Below are 27942 nucleotides of genomic sequence, written 5' to 3'. Positions count from 1 at the left end.
TCTATAATACTTAGAGTATTAATATTTTTTTAATTCTCCTGGTTATTTAGATGATGGTATTACATTTTAATTATAACCATTAAACTATCACAACTGAAATTAAAAGCAGCTAGTAGTCGTCAAATGAAACTAACTTGTTTACAGTTTTTTTTTTTTTTTTTTTTTTTTTTTTTTTGTGAACAATCATCTTTTTTTTTTCTCGGATATTTTTTATCAATCTGTTAACCAAAAAAACAACAACAACAGTATTAATCAGTATGAATAGAAATAATCAATATGAGCTGTTAAAATAATATTTTATTGTAACGAAGTGCTCAAATCAATCGCGCCCGCGCGCCCGCCCTTATGTCTATGCGCCCGCCCACCGCTAGTTGTGTGCATCTCCCACAATGCACTGCTGCACGCATAAGGGGAAGTGCTTTTGCGGGAGAGCCAGCTAGTTCATCCAGCTAGTTCATCCTGTTCTACCAACTTTTTCCACTATTTTGATGTTTTAAAACAGAAGTGACCCACCGTGCATCACACAGGAGTTGTGTATCGGCTGTGTCGCGAGAGGGATTGTTGGAAGAATACGTCAAGCGCTCTAAGGTGAGTATTTTAACTGTTTGGAAAGGTGGCCCGCGTGTTGTTTATCGTCTCTGCAGAAACATGCATGCCCTGCAGGATTTCACCTTTATACGCTCCGTTCTGGCTGCAACTTTCTTTGTATGCATATTTTAAAGCCACATGATGGAGTATTTCATTTTTGCGTTCCCATCGAATTGTGAGCTAAGGACAAAAGAACGGCACTTGTATAATAAAACAGGGCATTAATGCTATTTTGAAGAAATGGATAGTATGTATGATCAGCCAGTATTGTTATTAGCTTAAGATGCATGTTTATTATCCTGAGACTCCATGTTATGTGCAACTGTAGACTAAAATCCATTGTGTGGGGCTGATGTTTTGAAATAGGAGTTTTCTTTAGTTATGAAGTATTTAAAAAATAACTCTAGGCTATCTGAATTATATAAAGTATTGCAGGAAAGTGGATATTTTCATCCGTAAAACTGTGGTTATTTTAGGATATATCTATTAGTTGTTGGGGTTTTTTTTGTTGCCACACATGCGATTAAAAGTTATTTGCAACAATTTTGCGTGGGAACGTTAATTGTATAATTTTAAATAAAATAGATTGATGGAATAATAATAATACACAATTTATTAATGATATAATGTATTTTTCATTTTAAAAAAAAATGTATTTGGTTGTCCATGAAAAGTAAAAATACTCTATAATGTTACAGCAAGAGTTCAATAGTTCCCGCCCCCTTTTTCAGCAGCGCTGGTTCCAGAAGTATTTTTATTTTCCATAGGGATTAAAAAAAAAAAAAAAAACTCGTTAAAGAGCCATGAACCAAGCTACGAGGTGAATCATAATATTACAAACTCGGATTTTGAAGCAAAGTTTTTGAAAATCGGACAAAAAGCAAAAAGGTACATCAACTAAGACTGTTTACTTAACGGCTTTACTGAGGGAACGAACTACAACAAGGCACCTTCGTTTAACACTTTTAACAATATGGACTGTTTCAAAGTAGCTTTACAGTGATAATAGGAAATTAAAGTAACAGAGATTGTTTTAGCTTTACAGCAGCTTTAGAATAAAGTTATTTATTCTATTACAATCCCATGAAGTATTGAGAACAGCTTAATCGAAGGGTTAGTTCACCCAAAAATGATATGAATTACTCAACCTCATGTTGTTCCAAACCCGTAAGACCTTCTTTGAAACACAAATTAAGATATGTTTGATGAAATCTGAGAGCTTTCTGACCCCCTCCATAGACAGCAACACAACTACCACTTTCAAGGCCCAGAAAGGTAGTAAAGACATCGTTAAAATAGTCCATGTGACTACAGTGGTTCAATCTTAATTTTATGAAGCGACAAGAATAATTTTTATTTGCAAAAAATTACTTTATTCTACAATTCCTTCTCTTTGCGCGTTCACGAGGGAACCACGACGCATGTGTGTGGCTTTCTGACATCGAACCCGGAAGCTGTGCACTGTTTACAAGCAGAAGACGCACGCTGTATGAAAGCTATTGAATTGCAAAATGATTGTGTTTTAGGTCTTGGTGAAGTGTTTAAAATGGTGCTAAAGTGTGCAGTTCCTGTATGCCTGAACCGCGAGAAACCAACGAGAAAACGTAAAAGTGCCTCAAAAAAACAATCAATGTAGTTACGTTGCTGTCTATGGGCGGGGGGTCAGAAAGCTCTCGGATTTCATAAAAAATATAATAATTTGTGTTCTGAAGATGATCGAATGTTTTACGGGTTTGGAACGACATGAGGGTGAGTACCGGTAGGCTAATTAGTGAGAGAATTAGTTAGATGATGCTAATTAGAGAATTAGTTAGAAGATTAGTTAGATGATGCATATATACTCTTTGTCGTTATCATTATAGTTGTGGTGAGGGACTCTAATATTCTTTTAAATTTAGAATGATTTTTAAAACTTTATCTTTAGTGTTGTCGTTATAGTCCGGGCCTTTATTGTTGAACTCTGCCATATAGATAAATGAAATCATTTCCCACTTTCAGGAGCGAAGTCTGGCCCCTCACACTCTACAGAGGCAGTTTCACACCTGGACTCTACGTCTGCGTCGGGTGTCCTTATGGCCAGTGAGGATTTCACAGGACATCTCTCTGGAGATGCAGCTGGTGCAGAAGAGAAGCCTGATGCGGTGGAGTCATGCAAGCTGGAAGCCAATGAAGCAGGTGTGAATGAGCCAAACCCTCAAAACAGCCTGATGGAGAAGGAGGAAGAAGAGCAGATGGAGGAAGATCTGGATTTAAGACAGCAACCGGATGTGGAACAAGGAAACAGTCCAGAAAAGGACAGTCCAACCGAACAGGGTGAAGAAAAAGTAGAAAATTGTGTACAGGGACACTGTGAACAGAAGGCTGCTACAAAACAAGTGAAGAACGAAGACAAGAACAACGCAGAGGACACGGCACAGTTTTCAAATGATCTTTTGACTGCTAAAGTTGAGGACTTCACGAATGAAATGGCAATAGATGTGGACAAGACTGAGAATTGGGATGGGAAGCTGGAGGTAGATAAACCAGAAGATGCAGGTTGGTGTGGGTTTTTTTTTTTTTTTTTTTTTTGCATGTTACTAGATGCTTTCTTTAACGTTTTGTTGAGTTGCAAACCTTTTATTTATATTGATTGATGTTATTGATAAGCATGTTACACAATTTTTATATTTAACAGGAAAATTGTTGGCTAACCCCATAAAAAGTGAGAAAACTGAGCCTTCTGCCATGGTAAGCACAATTTTACTATTTTATGGTTACCATTGAATTTCATTGAGTTCATTTGTTACTCCATGGAGAAGTACACTCCTTACACTAAAACCCTCTTCATCTAAATCCAGCAAACACATTCAGTGGTAACAACTGAGTTGAAACCTCAAGTGGCCCATCCCTCCATCGCCATACCAGTGAAGGTGAAGGATGAGCCAATGGATGAGGAGTATGAGAAAGCGTTGACACATCTGCAGCCGGTGGGAAACATTAAAGATGAACCCGACACCGCAGCTGTGAGTCTCACCAGTGATTTCTGCCTTTTATTTTTTTGCAAAGGGGTAACGAAGGTTAAACAATGTATATGAGGAATAGATGTTAATACAGGGTGGGTTTATGTGGGTAATTACTGTTCTAATGTTACTCCTATATATAGGCCTGTCATGATTTAGTCTGACAAATAATTTTAAAATGAATAATTGTGATTAATAATTTAATTGGATTTAAATGGTGAAACAGGCTAAATACACACAAACAACTTTAAAAAAAAAAAGTTTTATTTGTTCAAAAATACAGTAAAAACAGTAGTGTTGTGAAATGTTACATTTTAAAATGATTGTTTTTCATATTTGAATACATTTTAAAATGTAATTTATTCCCGTGATCAAAGCTGAATTTTCAGCATCATTACTTCAGTCTACATTGTCACATGATCCTTCGGAAATCATTCTGATATGCTGATTTGCTCCTATTGTAACGTTTCTAATTTGTGCTGCTCAATATTTTTGTGGAGACAGTGATGCACTTTATTTCAAGATTCTTTGATTAATAGAAAGTTCAAAAGAACAGCATTTATTTGAAATATATATATATATATATATATATATTATATATATTTTATATATAAAATATATATATATATATATTTTTTTTTTATATATAATTTTTTTTTTTTTTTTTTTTTTTTTTTTTTTTTTTTTGGTAACATGCCTTTACTGTCACTTTTGATCAATTTAATGCATCCTTCCCTAAATATTTTTTTCCTCCACTACTTTACTGCACTAGAAAATAAAATGTAGTCACCTAAAATGTCCTTATTCAAATAGCAAAATGTGATTGGTATGTAAGGTGCACAATAATCAGAATGAGATTAATGAAATAAGCCAACAAGTCAAACCGTATAACATTTTTCAGGCGATTATAAACATGCAACCATTGTGTTCTTGCTTTCAGGATTTTAACCAGACACCTGATGCGATCAAAATCAGCGCAGTGTTCTCTGTAGGAGGAAATGCCACATTTATCGGTATGAACTCTAAAAATATATTATGATATTTTGCTGCCTGGGTGAATAGTGAAAGTTATATTATATTTCTTACTTATTATATTATATATATTATATATTATACTTACATATATTTCTTTCTTATTCCTCTTCTTGTGACTGCTGCTCCAACATACAACCCAGCAAAGGCAGCACTAGGCCCTACACTAACCCTTCGTCCTCTGGCCCCTGCCAATCCAATCGGTGTGGTCTGCACAGGATGTCACAAAGTCCTGCTAAAGGGACAGACGGCGTTCCAGCGCAAAGGCTGTCCTAAAATCTACTGCTCACCTCAGTGTCTCTGCAGCACCTCCACCATGGTGGTCAAGATACCTCAGAAGAAACAATGTTACCACTGCCTCAAGTATGCCTACATTAAAACTTTTAGTTTTTACATTTTTCAAATGATCATACCAGTTGCATTACATTTGATGTTTATGCTTTTACATTCAAAAATGACTTCCAAAGCATTCAAATACATCATTTTTGAATATGAACTTAGGCCCCGTCTTAATTGGCATTTTTGCCTCTTGTGCCTTTTTTTTTTTTACCACACCAAAACTGAAATGAAATTTACCACCCAGAAATGAAAATTGACATTTACTCACCCTCATATCATTCCAAATCCATAAGACATTTGTTTATCTTCAGAACACAAATGGAGATTTTTAATTAAATCTGAGAGGTTTCTGTCTCTCAATTGAAAGTCTACTCACCCAAAATTTGCATGCATCAAAACATTCATAAAGAGATTATGAATTAAATCCATATGAATTGAGCAGTTTAATCCAAGTCTTGATTGCTTTGATTAGTGAACATGCATAGAGCATTTAAATTTGGTCATGGAAGCTCAACTACGCAAACCAAATGTTTTTTTTTTCTCGCGCTTCAAGCATGTACGGTTGAGCTTCTATTTATGTTTGCTGATCTAACTAAACCTAAAATAAATGTGGTCCTAATATAAAATGATCATGTCTCTTCAGAACACTTGGATTAAACAGCTTGATTTATTTTATGATCTCTTTATGAACGTTTTGAAGCATCAGAGTTTTGTGTAAATAGACTTTCAATGGAGGGACAGAAATCTCTCAGATTTCATTAAAATATTTTCATTTGTGTTCCGAAGATGAATGAATTGAGTAAATGATGACAGAATTTTATTTTTGGCTGAGATTTCCCTTTAATTCTTTAAAATTATAACATGTTGCTTTATTTTAAAAGGTTGCATTATAATATATAACAATATAGCATATATAACCTTTTACCATTTCTTTTTCTGTGCAGAGACATTGTTGAACCGAAAGATGTAGTCAATGCCCCGGTGGACATGTCAGGGACTTTGAAGGAGTTTTGCAGTCAGAAATGCCTCAGCGCTTTAAAGTTCAAGTGCAGTGTGTGTCAGAAAGCAGGAATGGTGAGTGTCCATCTCTATCTGTTCACTGGAGCGCCCCTACTGACTCTTCGGCATGCAAACTTAATCATGTTTTTGACCCCTAAGGACCTGTTCACACCAAGACACATATTCAATGTGAAGAACATTTAAATTTAAATGAACAGCTGTTATTGTGTATGTTCAGACACAAACGTTTTCATGCTTTTAGTGTTTTCCGTCGCACATTTACGCTTTTGGTCACATGCCCAGAGCCTGCTGATGTTACATAAAATTGACTTGGAGGCGCTCACAAACAAACTATTTTGCTAAGTGACAGTAAATGGCTAGAGGAAGAATCTGGAACTGGCTTTCTCACCACAGCGAATACAAAAATCTTATCGGCTCTTTGAAAACATGTACATTTTGGTTGTACTTCCTTTCTCTGTGACAAGTAGGAAATAGAAAGTTGCGCTATGCTTTTGGTTCCTGGCTAACCAGGTTTACCATTTTCCATTTTGGGGTAACCATTTCTGCTTTTCTAAAAGTGCCACCTACTGTCAGAGAAGAATAGAGTGCACTGAAACATTCGCTCCCTAAAAAGTCCCACAATGCACTCTGAAAAGGGAGCATCGAAGCTCACTATGTTCCCTTAAAATGGAAAGCGCGAAAGAAATCGCTCGAGCCAACTCGAGGGGTGGGGTAGCCACTCCCAGACACTACGTCATGTCTGCCAGCCAATTGGGGCTGGCGTAATGTAATAGGACTTCTGAGGAATCCGCGGAAGGGGCGTATCCCATAGTGAGACACCAAAACGTATGCTTGAAAGGGAACACAGCATTCTGTGGTCCACCTCGATGTATTCACGCACGCTATATTTAATATTTATGCAAACATTTTACTCGTACTGAATTTGTTAGATGAGGCAGATAAACGGTAACGTTATGTATCTATCTATCTATCGCATTATATGCGCTCCCACTCGGTTATGACCTGGGCGAGCCATACAAATATGGTAAAAGCTCCCCCATCAATGTGATAAAAATAGCATAGCTTCATCCGATTCATTCACTTTTCATCGCTTTTGGAAGATGGCACAATGCACGTGTGAGGAACCTATCGAGACCGTGGACAGTGAGGATGAACTCACCTATTCCTCAGAAGAAGAGCACGAGTCTGATGAAGAATGGTTGCATTTTGAAGAGCGAATTGATCCAGCAGAGGATTTCAGTTCTGATGAGTAAGTCTATTCTTTCTTTAGGTAGCATGTATGTTATGGTTGCACTTTATTTTACAGTACGTGCACTTTCAATGTACTTCGTGTACTTACCAATAAAGTACTGAATAGGTAACTACATGGGTTAAGGTTAGTTTTAGGGGTAGGTTCGGGACTAGTACCTAGTTATTACCCAGTTATTGTAATGACTACAGTAAGTATACAGTATGTAGTCTACATGTGGAACAGGACTGTAAAATAAAGTGCTACCATGTTATTTTTAGAGAAGCATGTACATATTTTACTAGTTGGGCTGTTTGCCAGACTAAAATAAGATGGTTTGTTATATTTTTAGTAAAATATGTTGCCCTTGACCTAGGCAACTTGTCATTACATCTAAATGTTGTTCAAAACAAGCACGTACTATAATACACTACCATTCAAAGGTTTGGGGTCACTTAGGTGTGTTTTTTGAAAGAAATGAACACTGTTTTTCAGCAAGGTTACATATTAAATGCAACAAAGGTGTCAGTAAAGACATTTTATAAAGTTACTTAATATTTTTATTTCAAATAAATGCTGTTCTTTAGAAGAAAAAAAACAATTTCCATAAAAATATTTTTTTTAACCGTTTTCAACTGTTATAATAGTAATAAATGATTCTTGAGCAGCAATTCAGCATATAAGAAAGATTTCTAAAGGATCATGTGTCACTAAAGACTGATGCTGAAAATTCAGCTTTGCATCACAGGAATAAATTACATATTGCAATGTATTACTTTAGAACAGTCATTTTAATATTTAGCAATAATCTAATAAATGCAGCCTCGGTAAGCATTTGAGACTTCTTTCAAAAACATTAAACATATTACCTACCCCAAAACTTTTGAATGGCATTGTATATTAAAATCAAATTATAATTATTTATACTATATTTAATGTAAAATACAAATATCTGATTAGGTTTAAATGTTCGTAATGTGCTATAAATTTATGCATGTGTTTTTCAATATTAGCAATCAATAATGTTAAATAGTGCAGTTGCTTGTAATTATTCGCATGCTCACAGGTGTTTGCTTTATTATTTTTTTGCAGATCTGAGAATGACTGTGACCTGATGCCGGTTGCAAAGAAAGCCAAGACAATCAGGATGCCGAATCAGTCATGGAAAACAGAGACAGAAGTCGACTTGGTCCCACAGAATCTGAGATTCCTGCCCTCACGGGAACCTGGACCGCAGCTGCGTGCGACTGACTCACACACCCCTCTTAGTCTCTTCAAACTGTTTTTCACTGAAAGCGCTGTGTCAACTCTGTGCTACAACACTAACGCTCAGGCCGCCAGGTCAATTGCGAGGGGTCGCAAATACAAGTGGACTGATATCAACGTTTGCGAGATGTACCGCTACTTTGGGCTGGTATTTTACATGGGCATGGTGAAGCTGAGCTCCATCAGTGACTACTGGCGGCAGGGCAGTCTTTTCTCTGTGCCTTTTCCTGCCACAGTTATGTCAAGGGACAGATACCGCACCATTTCATGGAATATGCATATGAGTCATCCAGGCGGAGACAGAGAGAATGACAAAAAGAAGGGCACAGATGGGTATGACCGCCTTTTCAGGGTCAAACCCCTCATTGACACAATCCGTCTTGCATGCAAAACCAGCTATCATCCTAGAAGAAATTTAGCCGTGGACGAAAGAATGGTGGCATGCAAAGCAAACACGGGAATGACACAGTACATGAAAGCCAAGCCAACCAAGTGGGGGTTCAAGCTGTTTGTCCTCGCAGACTCATCGAATGGATACACTGTGGACTTTTCTGTGTACACTGGAAAGAATACCAATGCCACTGGCCATGGACTACCATATGATACAGTGATGTCTCTTGTGGACAAAAAATTTTTTGGATCTGGGTACCATGTGTACATGGACAATTTCTACACAAGTCCGAAGCTCTTAAAAGACCTGTTAGCCATGAAGTATGGTGCCTGTGGGACTTACAGAGACTACAGGAAGGACAGCCCCCAGAATGCAGCTAATTCACTGACCAAAAAGTCCGCCAGGGGATCCATTAGGTGGATTCGGGATGGACCACTTGTGTTTGTGAAGTGGATGGACACACGAGAGGTGTCTGTCTGTTCCACTATCCATCCTGCCTACACCGGAGACACTGTGCAGAGGAGGGTGAAAGAAACAGAAGCATGGAGCTTGAAGACTTTTCCCTGTCCCGCACCCATCGTTGCGTACAACCAACATATGGGGGGCGTTGACCTGTCCGATCAGCTGTTGCAATACTATACCACACAGCACAAAACCCTGAAGTGGTACAGAAAGATCTTTCTACACTTATTGGACATTGCTGCCACCAACTCCTTCACATTGCACAAAGAGCTGTACGGCAACATGACCCACAAAGGGTTTATGGAGCAACTTATCGCAGAGCTATGTGATATGTCACTGAAAATACCCCGAAAACAGAGCTCTTGTGACCATGTGCCTGTTCCAGGAGCCCAGCTGAGCTCAGATGCCAGGAAAATTGCCTCTGCTGGACGTCGGATCTGTGTGCATTGCAAAGCAGCGCATGGCAAGAAGCAGCAAACACCTTGGAAATGCCAGGCATGTGACGTGCACTTGTGTCTTCAGTTGACCAGGAACTGTTTCCAGGAATGGCACACAACTCTGTGACTCTGTGCTCTCAAATGTGCTTTTGACCTTCTGTCTGTTTATCTTTCTGTCTCTCTGTATGATGTTGTACACTATTGTAAATAAACTACAAACAAACTAAAATATTCTTTCTTTTAGTCTTCACATAATTTCTTTTGGTTTCCTTACTGTGGCATCCCCAGATGTGATTATCTCCGTAGATGTGATTATCTCCCCAGATGTGAAACACATCAAACAAAGCGTCACACAAAAGTTAAATTAAAGGGTTGTTTTCTGAATGAATGGACAAGATGGTTTTCACAACATGTTGTGACAAAGACTCTGATCTACAAATTCCAGTAGTCCAAAGTCATTTTATGGCCCAATATCTGCCTATATTTATATACATAATTTAGAAATATTATACAGACCCATTAATTTTTTTATTATTGATCAGTGTGCAAAGTTCTCAGTCTTGTTTTTGCTTTGTCATCAAGCTTTATGGAGCTGGTTGTGGTGTGGTGCCGTTTAGCATAAGGCAGCAACATAAAATATGAAAGAATTAAGGGGTTTATATGCTTTCTGAATCCACTGTGTTTGTATTTGTTAGAAAATCAACCTTTGTTTGCACTGTACATATTGCTCACACATTGTAGGACTGCAACTACTGTTTAGTGTACTTTAGATTCATGAAAAGCAAATCTGTATCATAACATTGCATTTTTGTTACTTTATATTTCTCTAGAAAACACTATTGTTCTGGTAGACTGAAATTGCATTTTTGTCACTTTATATTTCTCTAGAAAAAACAAAGTATGTTATAGTTGTTTTTTTCTGTCTGTGACAATTGTATAACCGTTTCTGTGGCTGCTTTATAAGATCCATATAAAAATAAAGTTCAGTAGTTTTAAAAGGTTGCGTGTTGCAATTGCATTTCTCATAGACTTACACTCATGAAGTGAACTTCATGGGCTCCATCCAAAAGCTGTGCAGCGAAAGCTGCTTCAACCAGTTCCGCTCCTCCAATAAGCTGAACATGAACAGCTGTGTGAACTGTGGTGGATACTGCTATGGCGCAGACAGTCAGTGTCCGTCTCTGCAGATAGAGGACCGAGTTATGAAGTTCTGCAAACAAAACTGCCTCCTAGCCTTTAAACAGGTAACTGCAAAGGAATACCTAAACAAGGTTTGGTTATTTTGTGGAAAGTCATTATTAAATAAATTGATCTTCCTTTTGTAGAAGAGACATGTGCCTGTTCCAGGAGCCCAGCTGAGCTCAGATGCCAGGAAAATTGCTTCTGCTGGACGTCGGATCTGTGTGCATTGCAAAGCAGCGCATGGCAAGAAGCAGCAAACACCTTGGAAATGCCAGGCATGTGACGTGCACTTGTGTCTTCAGTTGACCAGGAACTGTTTCCAGGAATGGCACACAAATCTGTGACTGTGTGCTCTCAAATGTGCTTTTGACCTTCTGTCTGTTTATCTTTCTGTCTCTCTGTATGATGTTGTACACTATTGTAAATAAATTACAAACAAACTAAAATATTCTTTCTTTTAGTCTTCACATAATTTCTTTTGGTTTCCTTACTGTGGCATCCCCAGATGTGATTATCTCCGTAGATGTGATTATCTCCCCAGATGTGAAACACATCAAACAAAGCGTCACACAAAAGTTAAATTAAAGGGTTGTTTTCTGAATGAATGGACAAGATGGTTTTCACAACATGTTGTGACAAAGACTCTGATCTACAAATTCCAGTAGTCCAAAGTCATTGTATGGCCCAATATCTGCCTATATTTATATCCATAATTTAGAAATATTATTCAGACCCCTTAATTATTTTCGTTTTTTTATTATTGATCAGTGTGCAAAGTTCTCAGTCTTGTTTTTGCTTTGTCATCAAGCTTTATGGAGCTGGTTGTGGTGTGGTGCCATTTAGCATAAGGCAGCAACATAAAATATGAAAGAATTAAGGGGTTTATATGCTTTCTGAATCCACTGTGTTTGTATTTGTTAGAAAATCAACCTTTGTTTGCACTGTACATATTGCTCACACATTGTAGGACTGCAACTACTGTTTAGTGTACTTTAGGTTCATGAAAAGCAAATCTGTATCATAACTGACAGGCTGTCTGATACATTTGCATTTTTGTTACTTTATATTTCTCTAGAAAACACTATTGTTCTGGTAGACTGAAATTGCATTTTTGTTACTTTATATATCTCTAGAAAATACTATTGTTCTGGTAGACTGAAATTGCATTTTTGTCACTTTATATTTCTCTAGAAAACACTATTGTTCTGGTAGACTGAAATTGCATTTTTGTCACTTTATATTTCTCTAGAAAACACTATTGTTCTGGTAGACTGAAATTGCATTTTTGTCACTTTATATTTCTCTAGAAAAAACAAAGTATGTTATAGTTGTTTTTTTCTGTCTGTGACAATTGTATAACCGTTTCTGTGGCTGCTTTATAAGATCCATATAAAAATAAAGTTCAGTAGTTTTAAAAGGTTGCGTGTTGCAATTGCATTTCTCATAGACTTACACTCATGAAGTGAACTTCATGGGCTCCATCCAAAAGCTGTGCAGCGAAAGCTGCTTCAACCAGTTCCGCTCCTCCAATAAGCTGAACATGAACAGCTGTGTGAACTGTGGTGGATACTGCTATGGCACAGACAGTCAGTGTCCGTCTCTGCGGATAGAGGACCGAGTTATGAAGTTCTGCAAACAAAACTGCCTCCTAGCCTTCAAGAAGGTAATGGCAAAGGAATACCTAAATACGGGTTGGTTATTTTATGGAAAGTCATTATTAAATAAATTGATCTTCCTTTTGTAGAAGAGTCTGAAGCCTGTCTCCTGCAAAATTTGTCGTACCATGCGCCCGGTTGCAGAAATGGTGGACAGTCCGAGCACAGACGGAATCCGAGAGCTTTTCTGCTCCGCTTCGTAACCTGCTCTCCAGCTCCGCGATCCCTCTTCCAGGCTCATGGAGCAGAGATGATTTCAGGCTTCCATCATTGTCCAGATCAACACATGGTCAGAACACCATGGTGCCTCTCAGGTAAGCTGATATCTGGTGCCTCGAAGTCTAGCGCTGAATCTATTGCCTGGGACTCCAGGATCAATTTTAGAAAAGTACTAAAAATATTAACATCGCTGAATCCATCTGAATACATTGGTTTATACCAACAAAACTATTTTTAATGCATTCAATCAGGAGGAAATACAGTGGAATTTTAATGCATCAAAAAATCATTGAATAACAGGATATATGTATATGATTTTATTATTTGACTATTTTTTAAGGATATTAATATCCTTAAGAAAATTTAAGGCACATGAAATTGTATTTTTGTAATATTTATAGTATTTCAATACATTCATTTTCATCTAATTGTTTCAAATAATTGTAATAATTTTTAAAATTCAGAGTAAGTTTAATGCTTACAGCAATGCAATACCCGGAATTAGTAGTTTGTTCGGGTCTGCATTAAACTTCACCAGCCAGTAACAGGAAGTGTCAAACCCGCTATACACCATGGAGAACGCTCTAGAAACCTGAGAAACATTCCTCTTGCGTGGCAACACACCCAAACAGCGCTGGAAAAAACAACAGCTATATTACACTGATTATCCAATGACAGCAGCTAATGTTCCTAGGGTTTCTCAAGCAGTACACTATTATTATTATTATTTACAAATATCATAAATTATTTATTAAAAAAATATCTTTGTATTTTTTGGGAGTCTCATCAAATTTTACAACCTGAACTAACTAAATAACATGTTCGCCATAGAATCATTCCTACATCTCTTGAGCTGAAGATTTGATGTTGCAATTTATCAAGATTTTTTGTTGTTGTTGTTTATCATAACAGTTGTTTCAGAATGACCCGTTTGTCCCATGTTACTGTACATGCAGCTCATTTGGTATTTCGTAGTTATCAAAATTATAACATCTTAAAGTGAAAATATGCACTACTTTTCAAGTTTGGTATCAATAAGATTTTTCTTCTTTTTTTTTACGAATCTAATGCTGACCAAGGCAAGGCTGCATCTAATTGATCAAAATTGACAGTCAAAACAGTAATATTGTGAAAATTAAATATTTAAAACAACTGTTTTCTATTTGAATATACTTTAAAATTTATTCTGAGACATCATAGCTGAATTTTCAGCATAATTAGTCCAGTCTTCATTGTCACATGATCCTTTGGTTTGTTCAACTTAAAGCGACGCTGCGCAGACCGATCCCGCGAGAGCGATGCGAAAGCATACAGAACTCTCGCGGTACTTTGATGTCGTACACTGATCAGTCTGCGCACCTTCTGTGCTGCTCAACTCAAGAAACATTTTGTAATATTGAAATTAATAATTTTATTTATATATATATATATATATATATATATATATATATATATATATATATATATCATTTTTTGTTTTCACATTATAAATGTTTACTATCTCCTTTGATCCTTTTAATGTGTCTTTATTACTTAATATAACTTAATAAAATAACCCCCCCCCCCCATTCCTTCCGCTTACATGAATATTTTCTGATTAACCTCATATGTGTCTGTTTTTGGTCTCCCTCCCAGTATCAGTGAGCCTTCCCTGTTCACCCCAGGCCAGAGGGCTGTTTTCGAGGGGTTTTCCAAAAACCGCCACCCCCTTTTACGCAAACATGGTGGCCCTTCTCTTCCCTCCTGCAAGACCCCTGAGAACACAAAGACACCTCAGCAGAGCTATCATCAAGTGTACATGCATTTCTCTCAGCCTCTCAGGCCTGCACCAAAGCCTGGACAAACCCTTCCTCGCAGTCAGCGGCGGCCCACGGAGAGCAGAGAGAGGCAGTGCAAGCAGCCCGTAAACCTCGAGACTTTATCTGTCAGGGGAAAGACTTTCCTCCCCACCCGCCATTCCCCCGACGGCGCTTCATCTGCCACGTCTCGGTCTCACACACACCAGCTGCATGTATTCCTCCCTGCAGAGGGCGCTGGGCCGGGGGAAGACAGGGACAGTGAGTCGGTTGACGAGGGTTTCATCATGGATGAGCTGGATAGCAAAGTCAACACACTGAGGGCGAGGCTTCAACAATATCCAAAGAAACCCAAGCAGTGTGATTTAGAAAAATCACTGTCAGGTGAAATGGTACAATCAACATCTTAGTGTAGCATTTCATATTTAGCGATATCTGATAGATAACTAGAAATTACAAATGTTTACTCTCAAGCAATGTGTGTAAATTATAATTTATGTCATTATAATAAAACAAAATCATGATAAAAGATGTTGTGTGCTGGTGTATATAAAAAAGGAAATTTAATATCTCCACAGGTTGTTATAAGACTTGCCCTATTTAGGTTGGTCAAACAACATTTTGCTGTCCTAAACGGAAATTCCCTTTTAGTCTTTACAAACCAAGTACACTTGAATTAGTGCCAAATATTAGCCGGAACTCTAAAATCACAGTTGGTGTGCCCTATGCTCCACTCAAAACTGGACTCTAGTCCATCACTAATCTGACACAGATTTGCTGTAACAATGGATGCAAAGTACATAATCAGTTCAAAGATAATCAATACAAGAACATCAAATGCTCAGAGATAGAGTAAAAGATGTACCTGACTCAGGAAATACATAATTCGCCCCGAATAATCTCATTACAAATCACCCTGAGCCTTTTGAGAAATTTCTTTATATACTCAGACCAAGACAGAAACCTAAACATATGCTAACAATGGGAATTTGCATTAATCACTGTCTCCAGTTTACACCTTTTTAAGGGCATGATGCCATTTGCATGAAAGACCCACCCTCCTCTGTAAGCAAAACATCTCTAAACTCTTAAAAACTTTACCTTTTGGTTTACTTCTTTAGCTTTGTACCAGTTGCACTGAGACATTTCAAATGATACCAGACATATAGTGTTGTATGATAATTAAACCATATAGATTTTTGGGTGAATTTTCGTGATGTCAGCATGAGGGAGAGAAGGAATGGGGGAACGGGGTTCAAGGGAAAGAGCTGTAGATTAGGATTAGACTGAGGTGAGACTTTCGTCTTAAATGGTGATGCTAATTTCACAAGAGAGAGTTCAAATGTTAATTTGGTAACGCTTTAGATTACAGGCCGGAAAGTACTGCATAATTAAAGCCATTTTACAGTGTTACTTTCTGTAATTATAGTGTACCTATAACATACTTAAGTTTGGGGAATAAAGGGGTAACAACCAGGAGATTTTTTTTTTATTTATACTGTAAATATTATAGATATATAAGGGGTACTTATTCTACTATTATGATACAACAATCACATTTGGTACCAATTTTATAAATGCATAGATATGTATCCTGTAATTTTTAAAAAGCCCTTTAAAATAAAATAAAAAATACAGTTTGTATTGGTACACAATTATTACAAAAAGGTACAGTGTATGTTCTCACTAAATTGCTCCCAAATGTAAGATTGTTGTATCATAATAGTAGAATAAGTACCCCTTAGTTCTAATACTTTAATACTTTAATTCTCCTGGTTGTTTGGATGGTGGTATGTATTACATTTTAATTATAACCATTAAACTATCACAACTGAAATTAAAAGCAGCTACTAGTAGTCGTCAAATGAAACTAACTTGTTTACACTTTTTTCATCTTTTTTTTCTCGGATATTTTTTATCAATCTGTTAACCAAAAAAAAAGTCTTAATCGGTATGAATAGAAATAATCAATATGAGCTGGTGAATATTTTATTGTAACGAAGTGCTCAAATCGATCACGCCCGCGCGCCCGCCCTTATGTCTATGCGCCCGCCCACCGCTAGTTGTGTGCATCTCCCACAATGCACTGCTGCACGCAGAAGGGGAAGTGCTTTCGCGGGAGAGCCAGCTAGTCCATCCAGCTAGTTGATCCTGTTCTACCAACTTTTCCACTATTTTGATGTTTTAAAACAGAAGTGGCCCGCCGTGCATCACACAGGAGTTGTGTATCGGCTGTGTCGCGAGAGGGATTGTTGGAAGAATACGTCAAGCGCTCTAAGGTGAGTATTTTAACTGTTTGGAAAGGTGGCCCGCGTGTTGTTTATCGTCTCTGCAGAGATTCGCTGCAGAAACATGCATGCCCTGCAGGATTTCACATTTATACGCTCCGTTCTGGCTGCAACTTTCTTTGTATGCATATTTTAAAGCCACGTGATGGAGTATTTCATTTTTGGGTTCCCATCGAATTGTGAGCAAAGGACAAAAGAACGGCACTTGTATAATAAAACAGGGCATTAATGCTATTTTGAAGAATTTGAGTATGTATGATCAGCCAGTATTTTTATTAGCTTAATATGCACGTTTATAATCCTGAGACTCCATGTTATGTGCAGCTGTAGATTAAAATCCATTGTTTTGAAATAGGAGTTTTCTTTAGTTATGAAATATTTAAAAAAAATATCTCTAGGCTATCTGAATTATATAAACTATTGCAGGAAAGTGGATATTTTCATCCATAAAACTGTGGATATATAAGGATATATTTATTAGTAGTTTTTTTTTGTTGCCACACATGCGATTAAAAGTTATTTGCAACACTTTTGCGTGGGAACGTTAATTGTATAATTTTAAATAAAATAGATTGATGGAATAATAATAATACATAATTTATTAATGATATAATGTATTTTTCATTTAGAAAAAATATGTATTTGTTTTTCCATGAAAAGTGAAAATGTTACCGCAGGAGTTCAATAGTTCCCGCCCCCTTTTTCAGCAGCGCTGGTTCCAGAAGTATTTTTCTTTTCCATAGGAAAAAAAAAAAAAAACTCGTTAAAGAGCCATGAACCAAGCTACGAGGTGAATCATAATATTACAAACTCGGATTTTGAAGCAAAGTTTTTGAAAATCGGACAAAATGGTACATCAACTAAGACTGTTTACTTAACGGCTTTAGAGAGGGAACGACCTACAACAAGGCGCCTTCGTTTATATAACACTTTTAACAATATGGGCTGTTTCAAAGTAGCTTTACAGTGATAATAGGAAATTAAAGTAACAGAGATTGTTTCAGCTTTACAGCAGCTCTAGAATAAAGTTATTTATTCTATTACAATCCCATGAAGTATTGCGAACAGCTTAATCGAAGGGTTAGTTCACCCAAAAATGAAATTTCTGTCATTAATTACTCACCCTCATGTTGTTCCAAACCCGTAAGACCTTCATTCAACTTCGAAACACAAATTAAGATATGTTTGATGAAATCTGAGAGCTTTCTGACCCCCTCCATAGACAGCAACGCAACTACCACCTTCAAGGCCCAGAAAGGTAGTAAAGACATAGTTAAAATAGTCCATGTGACTATAGTGGTTCAACCTTAATTTTATGAAGCGACAAGAATAGTTGTTATGTGCAAAGAAATGACTTTATTCTACAATTCCTTCTCTTTGCGCGTTCACGAGGGAACCACGACGCATGCGTGTGGCTTTCTGACATCGAACCCGGAAGCTCTGCACTGTTTACAAGCAGAAGACGCGCGCTGTATGAAAGCTGTTGAATTGCACAATGATTGTGTTTTAGGTCTTGGTGAAGTGTTTAAAATGGTGCTAAAGTGTGCAGTTCCTGGATGCCTGAACCGCGAGAAACCAACGAGAAAACGTAAAAGTGCCTCACCAATGCCACCAGATGAAAGACTTACCTTTCACACTTTCCCATTAAATGATTCTGAGCGACTGAAGCTGTGGCTGCTGGCTGTTCAGCGGGATGTTAATTTACCGCTTCGATACGTCAAGCAAATGAAGATGTGCAGTGAACATTTTTCACCAGACGACTTCAAACCGATTCAAGGAAAGGTACGACGACTTCTCAAATCAACAGCTGTGCCCAGCCTGCACCATCTCGAAGTGGATTACCTGATTGGTGAAATCATCGGCATTGGTGAGGCACTTTTATGTACTCTCGCTGGTTTCTCCAGGTTTGGGCATCCAGGAACTGCACACTTAAACATCATTTTAAACACTTCACCAAGACCTAAAAAAACAATCAATGTAGTTGCGTTGCTGTCTATGGGCGGGGGGTCAGAAAGCTCTCGGATTTCATCAAAAATATCATAATTTGTGTTCCGAAGATGATCGAAGGTTTTACGGGTTTGGAACGACATGAGGGTGAGTACCGGTAGGCTAATTAGTGAGAGAAATGTCATTATTGTGTGAACTAACCATTTAAAAGCTATGGAGAAATGTAAGACTTCTCATGTACAAATGTTGATTTTTTTTTTTATATATATAATATATATATATATATATATATATATATATATATATATATATATATATATATATATATATATATATATATATATATATATATATATATATAAAATCAACATTTGTACATGAGAAGTCTTACATTTCTCCATAGCTTTTAAATGGTTAGTTTAATATATATTAAACTAATATATTAATAGACAGATAATATAGATATAGATAATATATAATATAAACTAATATAGATAGACCTAAGTTTTTTTCATATATATATATATTGCAATAAACTGAAAATATAATGTTTTTATATATATAATCAACATTTGTACACGTGAATAAGTAATTTGAGAGTTTAGAGAGATCAACTCGATTATATCATTTGCAGTTTTTCATGGGAGTTATCGTTCTGTTTATAAAGGGCCGTACACACCGGGACGAATATCGGCGCGCGTTATTCACCAGCGTTTTTCAACGCGTTTTTTGTGTTCACACCCAAGCGATTTCCGCTGACGATGAGCCGAGTGAACATGCAAATTCATTCCCTGACATTAGATGGCGCTGACATGAAAGACAATTAAAGGGGGGGTGAAATGCTCATTTTCACTCAATCTCCTGTTAATCTTGAGTACCTATAGAGTAGTATTGCATCCTTCATATCTCCAAAAAGTCTTTAGTTTTATTATATTTATAAAAGAAAGATAAGCTGTACCGAGTCTTTCCGGAAAAAACCGAGCGTCTGGAGGCGGGCCGTGTGGGCGAAGCCAGAGTCATAGAGAGAATCGTCGATCTGGGCTTTGTTTATAAAACATTCATCGTTGCATCCACTGTTCCTAACGCTGGGTTCTTTGGGAAGCTGAACATGGTAAGCTTTCCCTCACATCCAAAAACACACTTTGGAGACACTATGCAGCGCTGCCGATGATTTCCTGTTGAAGTGCGTTGATGTGCGCGGTCTCGCTCTCCTCTAGTCGACGTGTGCGCGGGCACGCTTTTCCGGGAGAAATGCTCATATAAGGAGTTCCACTCTGGTCTACGTCATTAGATCCACGGTCGAAAAAAACCCAGCCGAAACTTGTACCAACCCGGAAGTAAGATTTTCGGCACAGAAATTCTCCGTTATTCGTCCAAAATATTTTTTAAAAACTTTGGCCATGTTAAGCATGCGAATCCATCTCTTTAACACTGTAAACAACTCTGAATACATGAAACACCATTGTACCCCCCCTTTAAGTGAAATGAAACTCACCATCAAGGCCCATTTTCTCTGCAATACCACTCCATAACAGTTCTCTTTTATCAAGATTTTTGTAGTCGCTGTCGCGTTTGTCATATAGTTCTTTATGTTCCGACACCAACGAGACCAGCAGCTCCACAATCATCTTGCCTTGCATCTTCCTCGTCTTATTTCTTCCAGGCAGTGTAGACGCTACTTGCCGTATATCTTCTTCGCCGTTACGTATGTGTGCTCGGCAAGACCGTTTTGTGTTTGAGTGCCCCCAAGTTGTGTTTTACTGTAACTTCAGAAGCTCCAGACACGTGAACAAAAGCGCCAATCTCATTGGTCGGATAGTTTTTGACACGGCGCGTCAAACCAAAAAAACGAACCCGAGACGTTTTTTAAAAAATTACGCTTTTACACGTGGCGTTTTTCGCGTCGGTGTGCACACTCACATTGGCGCCCTTTGTTTAGTCACGAGGCGTTAAACGTCGGCGAATATCGCGCGTGAAATTCGTCCCGGTGTGAACAGGCCTTAATACGTGCGCTGCAGAATGGACGAAAAAAAAATTGCAACAACATCGTTTCTCTTTGCCGTTATCGTTATAGTTGTGGTGAGGACTCTGCTATTCTTTTAAATTTAATATGATTTTTAAAACTTTATCTTTAGTGTTGTCGTTATAGTCCGGGCCTTTATTGTTGAACTCTGCCATATAGATAAATTAAATCATTTCCCACTTTCAGGAGCGAAGTCTGGCCCCTCACACTCTACAGAGGCAGTTTCACACCTGGACTCTACGTCTGCGTCGGGTGTCCTTATGGCCAGTGAGGATTTCACAGGACATCTCTCTGGAGATGCAGCTTGTGCAGAAGAGAAGCCTGATGCGGTGGAGTCATGCAAGCTGGAAGCCAATGAAGCAGGTGTGAATGAGCCAAACCCTCAAAACAGCCTGATGGAGAAGGAGGAAGAAGAGGAGAAGGAGGAAGAAGAGGAGATGGAGGAAGATCTGGATTTAAGACAGCAACCGGATGTGGAACAAGGAAACAGTCCAGAAAAGGACAGTCCAACCGACCAGGGTGAAGAAAAAGAAGAAAATTGTGTACAGGGACACTGTGAACAGAAGGCTGCTACAGAACAAGTGAAGAACGAAGACAAGAACAACGCAGAGGACACGGCACAGTTTTCAAATGATCTTGTGATTGCTAAAGTTGAGGACTTCACGAATGAAATGGCAATAGATGTGGACCAGACTGAGGATCGGGATGGGAAGATGGAGGTAGATAAACCAGAAGATGCAGGTTGGTGGTTTTTTTGTTTTTTTTTGCATGTTACTAGATGCTTTCTTTAACGTTTTGTTGAGATGAGTTGCAAACCTTTTATTTATATTTAGGGGTTCAAGCATGAAAATGAAATGCTGAAACCCTATTGTAATTGTAAGGATTCGTAAAACGCATCGTGCAGGCCAAACCGTAAGGCCTAGAGACGTGAAACCTGGCCAGATGGTAGGCCTCAATTTGGGGACAACTTATCAGAGTATGATGGGTGGCGCCCCATGGGTGGCGCTACAGCAACCAAAAGTACAAAATCGCTCATAACTCTTTGACCTATGCTGCGTTCCAGTCCACTTTTAGACACGCACTTGCGAACTTCCCTAAGCACTTCCCCTCGGGGGAATCCCTGCCGCCATTTTGAAGTGCGTTCCACTTCGTGAAGTGGACGAGGGAAGTTTATATGGACAGACCCTCGTTCCCTCGATTTTGACCGAGGGAGCGAGTCTGCTTCAAATGTACACTTCAGGCACCTATATGTCCCACAATGCAACACGATTGTGACGTCACCGCATATCTCGTCTAATCACCACCACACAGACAACTCTATGATATATTAATTATAATTTTTTTAAATTTAAAACAACCCAAACACACCTATAAACATTTGGATGCTGCATTAAACAAATTCTTAAAGGGAAAAAAAATGTAAATAATAAATCAACTCCACAGCTGATTCCAAGTGATCAAGGGCTTAGGACGTTCCAGTTCAGACCATTGCAGTTTCCGCCAGTAGTGGGCACTCGCAATGACGTACATCCGAGTGAACGAGACGAAGGGAAGTTAGCGAGTGAAGGGCATGACAATTTTGGACTGGAACGCAGCACCGGACTCAAGTGCCTTACACCACTGTGATCCCTGGCTCAAGGCGGACAAAATGGCTATCTCCAAATTCGATTTAGGCAGGAATAACTTTCTGCTATGTCGCATTTTGTCCAAAACCTACTTTTGCGAACTAGTCCCTGGTCCCGATCGGAACCAGACCAGTCTAGGACAAATCTCTGGACTCTCTAGATCAATAATTATCGAAAAAAAGTTGAACTTTTGCATTTGGGTGGCTGTAACAGGGTCATTTAGAAAATGGGCGTGGCAAAATACACTAAGAAGCCTATAAATCCCAAATGAAAACTCAGAACTTCACCAAAATTGACCTCAAAAACTAACATCATAAACGAGCGGAATTTCATGGAGATCGGACGATAGCTGGAGCTATAACTGTTAAAAAGCTTTAAAACCATATATTTCCTATGGTACATTGCCTGTATTGGCTGTAAATGGTGTTTTCCATCTATTATGTCAGTTACATGCTTGCTAAATAAAACTTAACTTTTGATGCTTTTGTGCTTAAAGGCCTTAATTGCTTGAACCCCGATAAATGCTGCTTGCAGCTTTAATGATTGATGTTATTGATAAGCATGTTACACAATTTTTATATTTAACAGGAAAATTGTCGGCTAACCCCATAAAAAGTGAGAAAACTGAGCCTTCTGCCATGGTAAGCACAATTTTACTATTTTATGTTTACCATTAAATTTAATTGAGTTCATTTGTTACTCCATGGAGAAGTACACTCCTTACACTAAAACCCTCTTCATCTAAATCCAGCAAACACATTCAGTAACAACTGAGTTGAAACCTCAAGTGGCCCATCCCTCCATCGCCATACCAGTGAAGGTGAAGGATGAGCCAATGGATGAGGAGTATGAGAAAGCGTCGACACATCTGCAGCCAGTGGGAAACATTAAAGATGAACCCGACACCGCAGCTGTGAGTCTCACCAGTGATTTCTGCCTTTTATTTTTTGCAAAAACAGTAGTGTTGTGAAATGTTGCAATTTAAAATGATTGTTTTTCATATTTGAATACATTTTAAAATGTAATTTATTCCCGTGATCAAAGCTGAATTTTCAGCATCATTACTTCAGTCTACATTGTCACATGATTCTTCAGAAACCATTCTAATATGCTGATTTGCTCCTATTGTAACGTTTTTAATTACTAATGTTGAAAACAATTTGTGCTGCTCAATATTTTTGTGGAGACAGTAATACATTTTATTTAAAGATTTGATTAATTGAAAGATCAAAAGAACAGCATTTATTTGAAATATTTTTCTCTTTTTTTTGGTAACATGTCTTTACTGTCACTTTTGATCAATTTAATGCATCCTTCCCTAAATATTTTTTTCCTCCACTACTTTACTGCACTAGAAAATAAAATGTAGTCACCTAAAATGTCCTTATTCAAATAGCAAAATGGTATGTAAGGTGCACAATAATCACAGTGAGATTAATGAAATAAGCCAACAAGTCAAACCGTATAACATTTTTCAGGCGATTATAAACATGCAACCATTGTGTTCTTGCTTTCAGGATTTTAACCAGACACCTGATGCGATCAAAATCAGCGCAGTGTTCTCTGTAGGAGGAAATGCCACATCCATCGGTATGAACTCTAAAAATATATTATGATATTTTGCTGCCTGGGTGAATAGTGAAAGTTACATCTTATATTTCTTACTTATTCCTCTTCTTGTGACTGCTGCTCCAACAGACAACCCAGCAAAGGCAGCACTAGGCCCTACACTAACCCTTCGTCCTCTGGCCCCTGCCAATCCAATCGGTGTGGTCTGCACAGGATGTCACAAAGTCCTGCTAAAGGGACAGACGGCGTTCCAGCGCAAAGGCTGTCCTAAACTCTACTGCTCACCTCAGTGTCTCTGCAGCACCTCCACCATGGTGGTCAAGATACCTCAGAAGAAGCAATGTTACCACTGCCTCAAGTATGCCTACATTAAAACTTTTAGATTTTAAATTTTTCAAATGACAGGGCTCCAGACTAACTTTTTTTATTAGGAGCGCTGTAGCCCCTGACTTAAAATTTTAGGAGCGCAAGCAGAAAATTTAGGGGCACACCTTCACATTTTCCCCCTAAATAACTATTACAGACAAATGCTTTGATAATAAATAGATTAATCGTACAGAAATTATGGTGCAGTTTTATTTTAAGATCACAGGGCTCCAGACTAACATCTGAGGGCCGCGGCTCTAAGTTCTACAGAAAGTATTTGGTAGCACTGTGGGATGACAAAGCACTGAGCTAAATTTGAGGTGTATAGATAGTTAAATTTAATTATTATCCTTCATAATGTCTTAATATTATTTCAAAAGCAAAATGAGTGACAAAATAGATATTAGGGAGTGAAAATAGCCAATAAGCGCCCTCAGCAGCTATGTTTACAATGGTAATTTAGTCTTCTTTTTAAAAAAAATAAGAATAAGTGTGTTTTCCTACTTCTTGAAACTTTCAGTTTTATAAATAGAGACAATCTTTAAAAAATGAACAAAAATGTTTTGGTCGACACATTAAAAAAAAAAACATTTTAATAGGATATAGTTTTGAAGTGCTGTAAAAAGATGTGTAGGCTACTTTCATAACCACAGTATACCATAGTTATAGTTATGCCTGGTTCAGAATACGCAATTTTTTTGTCTGTTACTATAGTCAATGTATCAGATTACACGATTTCGACTACTAAAAATCTTGTCATGACCTGGACAAGAAACATTGTCAGACTACACATTGCTTTACGACCAGTCATCTCGAGCCGTCTCACACACATATTCACTCGCACATGTACACACGCACTCACTCACATACACGCACATAGACTAACGCACGCACGCACGCACGCACGCACACACACACTCACTCACTCACTCACTCGCGCACACACTCTCTCGCTCGCTCGCTCGCTCACTCACTCACTCACTCACTCGCGCGCGGGCGCACACACACACACTCATTCACTCGCGCGCACACACACACTCATTCACTCGGAACCCTTCATGGAGGACCGTTAAAAAATTAAACATGCTAGTCTTCTTGTCGTGATGTCGTAAACAAAGCATCGCAGACGCGACGTCGGTTGTCGCCCACTATGAACGAGATGAAATTTACTGGTCGCACATGTGCGACTGGATGTAAAATTTAGTCGCACACTCTCAAATTTTGGTCGCAAAATGCGACCATTTGGTCGCAGTCTGGAGCCCTGAATGATCATACCAGTTGCATTGCATTTGATGTTTATGCTTTTGCATTCAAAAATGACTTCCAAAGCATTCAAATACATCATTTTTGAATATGAACTTAGGCCCCATCTTAATTGGCATTTTTGTGTCTTGTGCCTCTTTTTTTTTTACCACACCAAAACTTACTTAGTTCACCCAGAAATGAAAATTGACATTTACTCACCCTCATATCATTCCAAATCCATAAGACATTTGTTCATCTTCAGAACACAAATGAAGATGTTTAATGAAATCTGAGAGGTTTCTGTCTCTCAATTGAAAGTCTATTCACCCAAAATTTGCATGCATCAAAACATTCATAAAGAGATTATGTATTAAATCCATATGAGGATTTAATTTTAATCCAAGTCTTGATTGCTTTGATTAGTGAACATGCATAGAGCATTTAAATTTGGTCATGGAAGCTCAACTACGCAAACCAAATGTTTTTTTTTCTCGTGCTTCAAGCATGTACGGTTGAGTTTCTATTTATGTTTGCTGATCTAACTAAACCTAAAATAAATGTGGTCATAATATAAAGTGATCATGTCTCTTCAGAACACTTAGATTAAACAGCTTGATTTATTTTATGATCTCTTTATGAACGTTTTGAAGCATCAGAGTTTTGTGTAAATAGACTTTCAATGGAGGGACAGAAATCTCTCAGATTTCATTCAAATATTTTCATTTGTGTTCCGAAGATGAATGTAAGTCTTACGGGTTTAGAACGACACAAGGTTGAATAAATGATGGAAGAATTTTCCTTTAATTCTCTAAAATTATAACATGTTGCTTTATTTTAAAAGGTTGCATTATAATATATAACAATATAGCATATATAACTTTTTACCATTTCTGTTTCTGTGCAGAGACATTGTTGAACCGAAAGATGTAGTCAATGCCCCGGTGGACATGTCAGGGACTTTGAAGGAGTTTTGCAGTCAGAAATGCCTCAGCGCTTTAAAGTTCAAGTGCAGTGTGTGTCAGAAAGCAGGAATGGTGAGTGTCCATCTCTATCTGTTCACTGGAGCGCCCCTACTGACTCTTCGGCATGCAAACTTAATCATGTTTTTGACCCCTAAGGACCTGTTCACACCAAGACACATATTCAATGTGAAGAACATTTAAATTTAAATGAACAGCTGTTATTGTGTATGTTCAGACACAAACGTTTACATGCTTTTAGTGTTTTCCGTCACACATTTACGCTTTTGGTCACATGCCCAGAGCCTGCTGATGTTACATAAAATTGACTTGGAGGCGCTCACAAACAGACTAATTTGCTAAGTGACAGTAAATGGCTAGAGGAAGAATCTGGAACTGGCTCTCTCACCACAGCGAATACAAAAATCTTATCGGCTCTTTGAAAACATGTACATTTTGGTTGTACTTCCTTTCTCTGTGACAAGTAGGAAATAGAAAGTTGAGCTGTGTTTTTGGTTCCTGGCTAACCAGGTTTACCATTTTCCATTTTGGGGTAACCATTTCTGCTTTTCTAAAAGTGCCACCTACTGTCAGAGAAGAATAGAGTGCACTGAAACATTCGCTCCCTAAAAAGTCCCACAATGCACCCTGAAAAGGGAGCATTGAAGCTCACTATGTTCCCTTAAAACGGAAATTCTAAAGCGTGAAACAAATTGCATGAGCCAACTTGCCGCACATGCCGTATAAGTTTTAAAAAACAAACCAATATTTTATTATTTCAGAAAGATATCTGTGCTGCTGTTGTTCCTAAATACCAGTAGTGAAATTAAACCAATGTCTGAACTGACAAATTGCACAAATCACACTTAATTTTGACATTTAACATTTGTGTTGGTGTGAACAGGCCTTTCATTCAGATGATATGAGATAAAGATAAATGTACTGTGAAATAATGTCAAGACAAAAACTTTCTGTTGCATTATCTTTTCTGGCTGCAATTATTTTAATAAATTGCACAAAAAGACTGAGCAACAGGTATTTAATTTCAGTCATATTTGACTCAAAGTTAAGAAGCACTCTTTAGTGTACTTTAATGCCCTGGAGGTTCCAGTGTCTTTTTTTTTTTATTATAACAAAGGCAACAATTTAAAATACTCTGATTTATGGTTAAACAGATAAGAGACTGTAAGAAACTGTAAAGGGTCTGCTTTTATGTGTCCACTCACAATAACAACAACAAAAAAAGTGCTCTGGTAAAATACAGAAAACATTCAGGATGTGCTTTCTGCCGTTTTGGTCTCTGTGA

General features: G+C 37.8%; 3 protein-coding genes across 4 annotated transcripts in view; all 3 read left to right on the top strand.

The window, feature by feature from the left end:
* Positions 1–399: 399 nt before the first annotated feature.
* Positions 400–11377, top strand: LOC307163036 (piggyBac transposable element-derived protein 4-like). The gene is made up of 10 exons (XM_079878850.1): positions 400–588; positions 2587–3123; positions 3263–3315; positions 3426–3590; positions 4528–4600; positions 4763–4982; positions 5903–6032; positions 7079–7227; positions 8299–11006; positions 11088–11377. Exons 2-9 carry the CDS (start codon positions 2661–2663, stop codon positions 9887–9889), a joined length of 2844 nt encoding a protein of 947 aa, XP_079734976.1. The 5' UTR covers positions 400–588; positions 2587–2660; the 3' UTR covers positions 9890–11006; positions 11088–11377.
* A 1334-nt stretch (positions 11378–12711) lies between these two features.
* Positions 12712–18835, top strand: LOC307163006 (uncharacterized protein; the record flags this gene model as incomplete). The annotated part of the gene is made up of 4 exons (XM_079878797.1): positions 12712–12913; positions 14454–14998; positions 18413–18751; positions 18807–18835. Exons 1-4 carry the CDS (start codon positions 12900–12902, stop codon positions 18833–18835), a joined length of 927 nt encoding a protein of 308 aa, XP_079734923.1. The 5' UTR covers positions 12712–12899.
* zmym4.1 (zinc finger MYM-type containing 4, tandem duplicate 1) overlaps positions 16712–27942 on the top strand; it is a 31851-nt gene continuing 20620 nt past the window's right edge. The window contains exons 1-7 of one of the 2 annotated variants that reach the window (XM_079878252.1): positions 16712–16893; positions 21059–21613; positions 23086–23138; positions 23249–23410; positions 24015–24087; positions 24205–24424; positions 26582–26711. In XM_079878252.1, coding sequence (XP_079734378.1) covers positions 21133–21613; positions 23086–23138; positions 23249–23410; positions 24015–24087; positions 24205–24424; positions 26582–26711 — 1119 coding nt within the window. In that variant the 5' untranslated portion in view covers positions 16712–16893; positions 21059–21132. Of the gene's footprint in view, positions 16894–21058; positions 21614–23085; positions 23139–23248; positions 23411–24014; positions 24088–24195; positions 24425–26581; positions 26712–27942 lie in introns of both variants that reach the window. The other variant, XM_079878251.1, reaches the window with a different exon arrangement.

Source organism: Squalius cephalus (assembly GCF_949319135.1).
Source record: "Squalius cephalus genome assembly, chromosome: 8".
NCBI lineage: Eukaryota > Metazoa > Chordata > Actinopteri > Cypriniformes > Leuciscidae > Squalius > Squalius cephalus.
The sequence above is the reverse complement of the archived record's forward strand: the minus strand, read 5'-3'. Positions and strand labels throughout refer to the sequence as shown.

Excerpts from the sequence above, each read along its gene's own strand:
- LOC307163036 (XM_079878850.1), top strand. The coding sequence starts at position 2,661 with ATGGCCAGTGAGGATTTCACAGGACATCTCTCTGGAGATGCAGCTGGT. Across the intron at positions 3,124-3,262 it reads AGATAAACCAGAAGATGCAG|GAAAATTGTTGGCTAACCCC; the intron begins GTTGGTGTGGGT and ends TATATTTAACAG. Across the intron at positions 4,983-5,902 it reads CAATGTTACCACTGCCTCAA|AGACATTGTTGAACCGAAAG; the intron begins GTATGCCTACAT and ends TTTTCTGTGCAG.